At 52.7% G+C, this 10,653-nt stretch overlaps 1 protein-coding gene across 1 annotated transcript; it reads left to right on the top strand.

Moving 5' to 3' along the window:
• Nucleotides 1–6,273: 6,273 nt before the first annotated feature.
• Nucleotides 6,274–10,653, top strand: PCGF2 (polycomb group ring finger 2). The gene is made up of 9 exons (XM_006889365.1): nucleotides 6,274–6,393; nucleotides 6,972–7,068; nucleotides 7,383–7,438; nucleotides 7,510–7,560; nucleotides 7,775–7,883; nucleotides 8,046–8,100; nucleotides 8,185–8,280; nucleotides 9,600–9,680; nucleotides 10,112–10,653. The coding sequence occupies exons 1-9, from the start codon at nucleotides 6,282–6,284 to the stop codon at nucleotides 10,487–10,489; spliced, it is 1,035 nt and encodes a 344-aa protein (XP_006889427.1). The 5' UTR covers nucleotides 6,274–6,281; the 3' UTR covers nucleotides 10,490–10,653.

Genomic DNA, 10,653 nt, shown 5'->3' with positions numbered 1-10,653 from the left:
CCTCCCCGAGACCCACCGGACCCCGAACCCAGGTAAGCGGACGCAGACTCCCCTACCTTTCCTTCTCCTAGCCCCCAACCATCTGGGATCGGCATGAGGGGGCCAGCCTCGCCTGCTTTCCAAGCCCTTGTAGGAGGGGGAGGCTCTGAGCGGGGCCTTCATCTCGGGTCCCCCGCCCTCCCAGCCCCTAGCCTAGCTCGCCCCGTCCTCCTTTCTTTCTCCCTTTTTTCTCTTTCCTCCCTTCCAAGATGGCCGAAGTGGATTCCCCCTTTTAACGATTTGGCGGCTCCCCTCGACCACCACCTCTTTTTGCCGCAGCCCCCTGATAACCCTGCCCCCTTAGGTAGCGAGGGGTAGGGTCTGGGACTGCCGTGCGGACTTTTGGGGTACGCGCTGCGGTGGCTCTCTGTCCCCTGCAGCCCTCCCCACGCGCCGAGCAGCCCCTGGTTCTCCCCGACCTCCCCCCTCTGTCTGGGGAGGGGGTCGCTCGCTGCCTCGCCCGTGGGCACTGGACCGCGCGAGGACCTGGGGCCAGGAAGCAGGGGACATGCTTTCTGATTGCTTTGAGGTCGAAGGGCACCTTTCCCTACCGGGGTCCCCTTCCTCTTGGGCACCTCCCCCCGCCTGTCCCTTCCCCCCATCCCAGGCCTGGCGCCCCGCCCCCTCTCCGAACCACCTCGCCAGAGCTGCTTTTGGGAGAACTCCCCTCCTGGGCCCCGCTGAAAGTTTGGCTCTGGGGAAGGTGGGAGCGGCCACCGGTAACGGGGGGCCCTGAGCCTCTGACCTGGCCTCTCGGGGACGCGAGAGTGGAGAGCTGGAGGGACGTATCGCGATACTTGCCGGCGCCCGCCGTGCCTGGAGGGTCGCTGGGCTGGTCCTCCTTCCACCCGCTCTTTCCCATCCAAGACCCCTTTGCCACTGGCCCTGAGGGGCTGGGACCCCCTCGGCCTGCTGACGCACCCTGCCCCTCCTCTCTTCTCGGAGGGTCTAGGCATGCCTCTCTCCCTTTCCCACTGCACACATCTGCCTGGAAAGGCTCTGTCTGGTCCCAGGTGGGGAAGGTGGTGGCCTGGAGTTGATCAATTTGCCCATAAATGCTGTGGCAGTATTACCCGCTTCCCCCTGGTCTTTGTCTCTGAGTGTCCCCCCTGCCGTCGCTGGGAGGGTCTCCTGGTGGTCTCTCTTTCTACTCTCTTACCTCCTTCCCTGGACCTCTTGCAGTTCTTCCGGAAACTAATTTCTCGCCTTCTTCCCTCTCTCTACGCCGCCGTTCCAAGGTGTTCTACTTAGAGAAGGAACATAAAGCCAGCTTTGTTGCAGATTCTTGGTGGGGAGGGTTTGTTTCTCCCCGAGGGATTTCCCTGGTTTAGCATTGGGGGCTGAGGCAGGTAGGACCTAAGCCAGTGTGTAGCTGGGTGAAGTTCACGTTGAAGTCTTAGCGGGTAGGTAGACAGGGGGCCTCTCTGCCTTGCTGGGATAGCTCTCGGTTGATGGAAATGTTGCCATGGGGATGGAGAGAGCTTGAACAGGAAGAGGTCCAGCTTTTTGCAGGTCAAATGTGGAAAACTTCGCTGGTCAGATGGCCACCCCTTTCCCCCACCCTTTGGGCGCCCCCCCACCCCCAGGTTGAGGACTGTTCTGCCATTGTTGCTAGAAGGCTTATAATTTGAGGATGCACAAAAGGTGTGTGTATGTGTGTGTGCAGCTCCGGTTTCAGGCTGCAATGTCTGACTCTGTGCTGGGCGGGTGGGGGTGGCTTCTGCATCTGGCAAGTGTGGGCCTGGCTCTGGTCTGGCTGTGAGTGTGATGGGGTGTGTCTGGCCTCATATGTCTGGCCAAGTGTCTGGCTGGCTGTGTTTGTGTGTGCGAGAATGCAGCTCTGTATATTTGAGTTTTTATTTTTGATCTCAGGGAACTGAGAGGTTACAGAAGGAAGGAGGGTAGTGAGCCCAGGTTTAGAAAGTAAGAGTTTTTCCCTACTCTGGAGTGAGGCCAGGATCAAAGATTGAGGAAACTTGTGAAGTTGACATTGTTTCCCTCTGGCCCCAAACAGGTGTATGCACACATACACACAGAGGCACTGGCACATGCACAACTGAACCTGTCCGTCAGGTTACTGTTGTTACCCTCAAGTTGGAACCATCCTATAGCAGACCTTCTAGGAGGTTTTCAGAGGCAGTAAATCGCAGGGGAGGAAACTGCCCATCTTTGGAGCAGCTGGTTGATTCGAACCCTGTTCTTTTGCATTGGCAGCACAGTTCTTTATCACTGAGCCAGCAAAGCTCCCGAAGCCATATGCAGTAGAGAGAGGGAAGGAATCCTAAAAAGTTGGGTCTGAGTTTTCCCAATGCACTGTAACTCACTGCTTCTATGGAGAGGCAGTTGCCACTTCAAGAACCTCAGTTTCCCCTTTTTCACCATAGCTGGGGTGAGGCAATTAGTTCTGTTCCCTCCTCTTACTGAAAGGTGAGCAGACTGATACTGAAAGGGATGTTTTGGGCAGACTTTGACCCCCTCTCAGCAGGCTCACTCAGCGCCCATTTCCCCACCGCTCTGGATGGAGTCAGGCTGCCTTTGTTGATTCTTTCGATGAGCAAGACCTCTGGCCCGGATGCCAGGGTAGAAGGAACACAGGAATGGAGCCAGGAATCTTCTGGGCCCAGGCCCACCACTGCTTTGCCATGTGATTTTTAGGCAAGTCTCTTCTGAGTTTCTTCGTCTGTAAAAGAAAAGAATGTGACAGGATGCTTTCTAAGAGCTCTTTTACTTCTGCTTGTGACTTGGAGTGACTTAGAAGACAGTGAGAGAGTTGGGCTAATTTGTTTGGAGAAGAGGCCAAGCAAAGAATGCTGTTGCTGGCATCTGATTAAGTAGAAGGGCCTCTGGGTTGTTAGACACTGGTTATTTCTGCAGGACAAATGGAGACTATGACAGACAGAGGCCTAAATTGGGGGAGGGGGACTAATTAGAATGGAGAGATGGAGAAAGTCCCTTAGTGAGGGGCTTTGAGGATGAAAAGAGATAATTACTGGGCTTGGAGTGGGTACTTGTCAACCTCCTTTCCTGCCACAACTATAGCCAGGACCTGGGCCTCAAGGGCCAGGAACATGGGCTACCCAAGGGTCAACCATTAAAGACTATGAATCGGGGCCAGAGGACACTGGTGAACATGGGCCCCTTTGAAGAAAGGTTGTGTTGCGGTGGGAGACCATGCCAGGCCCCCTGAAGAGCGGCACAGATGGGGTTGGTATCCTCCACAGAGGCCACATCTGAATGCCTCTTGGTCTCACCTTTCCGCTTTTCGGGATTTGTCTCTCTTAATCTAGTCCCATCTCCCAGCCTCTTTTCTAAAGTGGTGGCAGTTGGGGGTTCAGCACCTACCAGCCCTCTTCTCTCTCCCTATTCCCATGACATACCAGCCTAGTGTAGCTGGGGAGGAAATTGGATGTCAGTAATATGGGCCCTGAGCTTCCTGGGGAGGGGGTGCTGTGCGGGAACAGAACTCCTGTTTACAGTTGCTCTTGGCACCTGCTAGCAGGGCCCTGCAGGTAACCATGGCAATCAGGTGAGGAGCCAATCAGTGCTTCTCCCCACCCCCAACCCCAGAGGTAACTGTCTGAGGCCCTAGGGATGGGAGTGTGGCAGGGGGTGCTCATTTCTTAAAGGGAAGAAGGAGGAACATTTGATTCCGTGAAGCACCACAGTTCATTACTTCTTCATCCAGAAAGGGGCTTGGTGTGGATTCCCACAAATGCTCAGGGAAGGAAGCACCAGGGTGAGGGTGAAGCTCCTGGTGCGAGAGTATAGCCCGCCTGGCTGGAATTGGCCCTGTGGAGGTTGGAAGAGCAAGTGTCTGTTTTGAAAACACAGCAAGTGTGTGAATGAGGTGGCAAAGACACTGTGAGGAGAGAGAGAGTGTGTGTGTGTGTGTGTGTGTGTGTGTGTGTGTGTGTAAAGCGTGAGTTTCCTGACAACCTGGACCCCCAGCAAGATCAGACCTCAATGTGTTTTTATTGGTTTTGTTTTGTGTGTACCATTGAATTGGATCTGACTGGCACAGGAGATTGCCCCTCTTTCACTGCAAAGCATCTGGTGGATTCAAACTGCATGTTTTAGGGATTGCAGCACAGCTTCTTACCACTAGGCCACCAGAGCTCTATCCCCGATGTGTTTTGAGTGTCTACACATATGCATTTGAATGTGCACACACACAGAAGACAAGCAGTCACGTGAAGTATCTTTGGTGACAAAGATACATACGATGGCTCTTAGGAGAGACAGCCACTTGGAGTTTGTTCTTCCTTTTTCTTCCTCTGGATGGTTGTAATAATATTTGGGCCTCTTGCCAAGGACAAAGTTACTATGGAAACACCCAAACAGTGGAGTAGCCAGCAAGCCTTCTGCATAATTGTGAAGGGAGGACCATGAAGGGAGGGTTGACCCAGGCTACTCTGTGTGGGGATCCCCTGACTTCCTTCAAGTTATGGGGTGCTGCATTTCTGCAGGTGTCTGGCTTGTCCCTTCCTCTGTCTGCCCTCCAACTTGGTACCTCTCCCAGTGTGGCCTTTGTGTCTCTCGATCTCTCCTGGTCCCTGGCCAGGATCTCTGTGCCTCTCTTTGCTGTTTGGGTCCAGGCCAACCTCATCCTGGGGTCTCTATAGAAACTGCTGATCCCGGCTGTGAATTTCTTGTCCTAGAAAACTCAATGTGGCTGCTTTAGAAATCCTTTTGGAAAAGAGAGAAGGGTGTAAGCATGTTGTAAAGGAGCTCTTGGGGCTTGGCAGAAGGGAGGGAGGGGCTGACCCTCATAGGTGCAGGTTGACTTCTGTACCTAGACATAAGCACATCAGCCAGTCCAGAGCTGGAAGGCAACCGTCTTCTCCAGGCCATGTCAGGGGTCAGGTGGGGTGCTTAGGTGGGTGAGGTTCCCTGTGGTCTCACCAGGTGGGAGAGTGGCCATGCCCATGTGAGGAAACTCCTGTGTGTCCATAAGGAACTCCTGGAGCCGGTGAGCTATGAGCTGTTGGAGCGTTTTCTTGTGGAGGGGCTGATGACAGTCTTGTTACCTTGGTTGCCTGACTGCTTCTGCTGAGGAGTCCGGGGTTGGTTCCAACTTCAGCATGTAGGGACCATTCTTAGTAGTCCCATAGAGTGGGTTTCTAGGGAATTGCCTGTCCATGTCCAGTGGACTGCAGAGGACAAATGATGGATGCCCTCTTCAAATAAGGCAGCCTGTGCCCAGTGTTTCCAGGGAGGCTGCCCTGGAGCGGGAGTGGATATGCTAAGTAGGATAGAATGGGAAGACTCCTCAGGAGTTTTGTACCTGGTTGGGGGGCTGAGGGGATGTTTTCTTCTATTATCTGAGTTTCCTCATAGCACTTGTTAAATGTCATTGAGTCAATTTCCATTCTGGGTGACCCTGCATATGCAGGGTCGAAAAGCTCCATAGAATTCTAGAGGCTATGACCTTTGATAGTGTTGAGAATGGCACAGGATAAAATGGGGTTCAGATCTTTTGTTCACACGGTTGCTGTGAGTCATACTTGACTCGATGGCACTTAACAACAACATGACCTTGTAGAGCAGATCACCAAACCTGTCTTCTTTTTTTTTTTTTTTCAAATCTGTCTTCTGAGACACCTCTAGGAGGTGGGTTCAAACTGCCAACCTTTAACTGTTAGTTGAGCACTTAACCACCTGTACCACCAGGAACTCCTTCATAGCCATAACCCATTGCTACTGAGTCAGTTCTGGCTCATAATAACCCTACAGGAGAAAGCAGAACTACCCTATAGCGTTTCCCAGACTGTAACCCTTACAGAGCCAGACAGTCACATCTTTCTGCCAGCAGAGCGGCTAGGGGGTTCAAACTGCTAACCTTTCAGTTAGCAGCTAAGTGCTTATTACCATTTCTGTGAATACAGATTAGAAGTAGGGAGATTTGGGGAAAATTGAAAACAAACCCTGTGCTCCCATTTCCCTGCCTCACCACTGCCTCTGGAGAGTTGGGGAGTACTTCTTGTGGTCTAACCTCAATCTATCCTGCTGTTCCTGTGATGGAGCCTGACCTTGTTGCTCCAGGTTGCATGACTCTTCAGAGCCCCCAGCATCACAAGAGACCAGAAAGAACCAGCCTCTTCTATACACTACCCTGGGCCTTGGGCTCAAGGAGAGATGGTGCTTGGTTGTTAGTGAAGGACTGCTGGATTTCTGAGTTTCTGATTCTACTTTCATTTCCCAGGGTTACACTCCCCAGTCCCCCCACCCCCCACCCCGGCATCATGCATCGAACCACAAGGATCAAGATCACAGAGCTGAACCCTCACCTCATGTGTGCCCTCTGCGGAGGGTATTTCATCGATGCCACTACCATCGTGGAGTGCCTGCATTCCTGTGAGTTAGGTGGAGGATGCTTCTTAGCATGGGCAGATGTGCCTAGCTGAAGGGTAGTGCCCAGGGAAGGCAGAACATCAGCCTCTGCCTTGAGGAGCCATCATGGTCCAGGTGTCTGATGGGGGTCCTAGATCAAAGGAAGGATGCCTGGGAGGGGAGACCAGGCCGCTTCAGTCCAGTTCATAACAATGACTTTCATTTGAAATCTGTGTCTGTGCCTGAAGTTCTGTCTCCTGAAAAGGCACTATGGGTACTATAGCTGGGACACGGGGACCCAGGGAGGTGACTAAAAGGCTGCTTCTTGTTTTATCCACCATCAGAGGAACTTAGAACTTGCCATGATGCACAACATCATTCTGCTACCTGTCTATGTTTCTCTCACACATGCACACATCTTCCCTCAAGGCTAACAATAGCTATACCTATACAAACAGTGTCACCATGTTAGGTCTTTGAACAGCATGATCAGTGGGGACAAAGAGAGTGCCTCAGTCTTAACAGAGGCCGAGGTCACAAGGGCAGTGCTTGGAGAGTGAATGGGTTCCGACTTTCCTCTTTTTCTCTCCACATCCACTAAGTTTGCAAAACCTGCATCGTGCGCTACCTGGAGACCAACAAATACTGCCCTATGTGTGATGTGCAGGTCCACAAAACCCGACCACTGCTGAGCATCAGGTGCGTGAGCCTTTTCCTTCCACCTACACTCACCTCTAGGTGCTCAGGGTATGTCCCCTCATGTGCTCCCCCTAGAGCCCTCATCCTTCCTCAATCCTGTAATGAAGGTGTTTGGGAAGCATAGGATCCAGCCCTTCCCCTCCCCCTGGTGTGCATCCAGCTTGTCATAGGTTAACAAATACATGGGGGGAAAGACACACCTGCAAGAGCCCTAAGGTCTGGCATCTCAGGAAGAGAGGAAGGAAAGGGACCCCTTCGTGGCTGGAGAGACCAGGGTGTGACAGCTGCTGACACTCTGTACACTTTTTTTTCAGATCTGACAAAACCCTCCAAGATATTGTCTACAAGTTGGTCCCTGGCCTTTTTAAAGGTACTTGCTATCCATCCCCCACCCTGTCTGCTTGTCTGCTCCCTTCTCCTCACCCTACTTCCTTCTTCCAGATGAAATGAAACGGCGACGGGATTTCTATGCAGCGTACCCCCTGACGGAGGGTGAGTGTGTTCATGTGTGTGCTCACAGCCTGGGGCTTAAGTGTGTGAGTGTGGCGCTGCCCCCGCCCTCTGACTTTGTCATGCCCCTTCCACACTACCAGCCTGAGCATTGCTGGACATCCCCACTCCCACCCTGTTGAGAGCCAAGACCTGGTCCTAGTGGGGCACATTCCCCCCTCTGAGGCCAGCTTCTCAGAGCTCTCTCCTTCTACAGTCCCCAATGGCTCCAACGAGGACCGTGGTGAGGTTCTGGAACAGGAGAAGGGGGCCCTGAGCGACGACGAGATTGTCAGCCTCTCCATCGAGTTCTACGAGGGTGTTAGGCAAGTCTGGCCCAAAGCTGATTTACTGGGGTGCCACCTCTCCCACCCCAGTCTCATTCCCCTAGGAGGAAAGGGTGCCTTCAGGAGGGCCCTATAGGGGTGTGGACTGGGGCCATCCTGTCTTCTCCAGGGGGTCTCTAGTTTCACTGTTTACCCTGACAGGGACCGGGAAGAGAAGAAGGGTCCCCTGGAAAATGGGGATGGGGACAAGGAGAAGGTGAGTGTTGGATCTGCCCAGGAGCGGGTGTGGGCTGGGCGGCTGGCTCAAGTGAAAGCCCCATGGGTGCCTCCCTTCCAGCAGACAGGGGTACGCTTCCTGCGGTGCCCTGCAGCCATGACCGTCATGCATCTCGCCAAGTTTCTCCGCAACAAGATGGATGTACCCAGCAAGTACAAGGTGGGTCCCAGGATGTGTGAAGGTCTGATAATTCGTAGACCTCAGCTTTTGTTCTGGGTTGGCTGGTGTCACCGAAGTTAACATGAGTTACTATGCAGAAGGGCAGTTAAGACCAAAATTAGGGTGGGACATTTAGGCTCCTAAAGTCAGTGTTCAAACCAAAAGGGGTTTGAGTGTGCATACTCTTGGAATTGTGACTTTGTGTGTGTGTGTTACCATAGGATATATCTGAGCCAGGCAAACTGACTTTGTGAAGAAGCCATAGAATTGTGCTTCCCACCACTGAGTATGGATATGTGTCTTTGTAGAGCTAGTTGAAACGCAGATTCTGATTCTGAAAGCCTGAAGAGTAGCATTGAAATAGGCATTTCCACTGCTGCTGGTTCATGGGGCCACATTTTGGGAAGCCAGGCTTTTTTTTTTTAAATTTTTTAAATTATTTTAATTATTTTGTGTGTGTGTACCGTCAAATCAGACCTGACCGGTACAGGAGGATATTGCTTCTCCGGCAGAGCATCTGGTGGATTCGAACCATGTTCCTCTGGGATTGCAGTGCAGCTTCTTGCCACTAGGCCACCAGGGCTCCCCAAGGGAAGCCAGGCTTTAAGATGACCCAAATCTATGGCCATCAACCCTCCACTTGGTTTCCAAAGCTAGAAATCTTTACAAGAGGAGACTACTCATCTTTCTCCTGTGAAGCGGCTGGTGGATTCAAACTGCCCTACACTCTACCCACCAGGCCACCAGGTTTCCTTTTCAAGAAGAGATCCTAGGCTTTTACTCCACATTAGAATCACCTGGGACATTTCAAAACTCCCAATGCCTAGTTTTCATGCCATCCCAGTTAAGTCCAAGTTCATGTAGGTCAGGAGCTGTGGAGCCCTCGTAGACAGGGAGTTCGCTGCTGCGTTAACCAAACCTGTGCGTGTGAGCACCCAGCATCAGTATTTTTAAAATACCTTCTGAGTAAGCCACCGATTCCACTGGACAGTTCCACTAGCAGCCAGCGGTGTGCTGCAGGAGATCCTGCTCACCTGGGGCCTTCCCCACCCCACCCCCCACCCCCTGAGTGCTTCTGGCCAGAGCACTGTGGATGGCTTGAGGGCATGTTCACAATGTAGAAGTACCTTCCCACCTGGTGGACAGGAGTTACGTTGTCAGAGCTCTGAGAGGGAAATCAACTTCATGTTGAAATTTCCCAGGGTTAATAAGGAACTACCTGGCAGCCAAAAATGCTCCTAATGACCCCGTAGACTCAAGCAGTGATCAGAGCTCTGAGTCTGGCCAGGGTCATGCTATCCTTTCCTTTCCTCTCCCAGGTGGAGGTTCTCTATGAGGACGAGCCACTGAAGGAATACTACACCCTCATGGATATTGCCTATATCTACCCTTGGCGGCGGGTGAGCCAGGCTGGGCAGGATGGGGGGAGATGGGGAAGGGACTCCTACAGGTTCTAGCATTCATCAGTGCCTGCCGGGAACCTGTTCTAATCACAGTTCACCCCCTGTCCCATGCACTAGGCATGCCTAGGGTGGCTTAGCAGGAGAAAAGGATCCTTTGGAATGTGCTCAAAATCCAGGATTCTTCTGCCTTTCTTATAGCTCTTTTTCCTTCTGCCCATTCGCTTTTTCTGAGCCTCTCTTTATGGTCTCTCTTATACTCCGTATCTCTGATCTCCTCTGTCTTCTTTCACTATTAAGGCTCTCCTCCAAAGTATTTTTTTAAAATAAAATAATAATAATAATAATTGGGGCACCTATGAGTTGAAGCTGGGTGGCAACCTTTTCTTCCTGACAGCAGCCCCTCCTTCTCTGTCCCTTCCTCCCTGCAGAACGGCCCCCTCCCCCTCAAGTATCGCGTCCAGCCAGCCTGCAAGCGGCTCACCTTGCCCACAGCGCCCACCCTCTCGGAAGGCACCAATACCAGCGGGGCTTCCGAGTGTGAGTCAGTCAGCGACAAGGCTCCCAGCCCTGCCACCCTGCCAGCCACCTCCTCCTCCCTGCCCAGCCCAGCCACCCCCTCCCATGGTTCTCCCAGCTCCCATGGACCCCCAGCCGCCCACCCTACCTCCCCTACTCCCCCTTCGACAGCCAGTGGGACCTCCACAGCTGCCAACGGGGGTACCTCGAACTGCCTGCAAACACCATCTTCAACCAGCAGGGGGCGCAAGATGACGGTCAATGGTGCGCCTGTGCCCCCCTTAACTTGAGGGAAAGGACCCTCTCCTTTTCCAGCCATGCCTCTCTACCCTTCCACTTTTTCTGGGCCCTTTTTTCCACCTCTTCTACTTTTTTCCCAGCTCCTCCCACCTTGGGGGTGGGGGGTGGGTTTTATAAATAAATCTATATATATATGTACATAGGAAAAACCAAA

This window comes from Elephantulus edwardii, unplaced genomic scaffold (assembly GCF_000299155.1).
Source record: "Elephantulus edwardii isolate Elephantulus edwardi_28Jun2011 unplaced genomic scaffold, EleEdw1.0 scaffold00077, whole genome shotgun sequence".
In the NCBI taxonomy this organism is placed as follows: Eukaryota; Metazoa; Chordata; class Mammalia; order Macroscelidea; family Macroscelididae; genus Elephantulus; species Elephantulus edwardii.
This window is presented reverse-complemented; position numbering and strand designations above follow the sequence as displayed.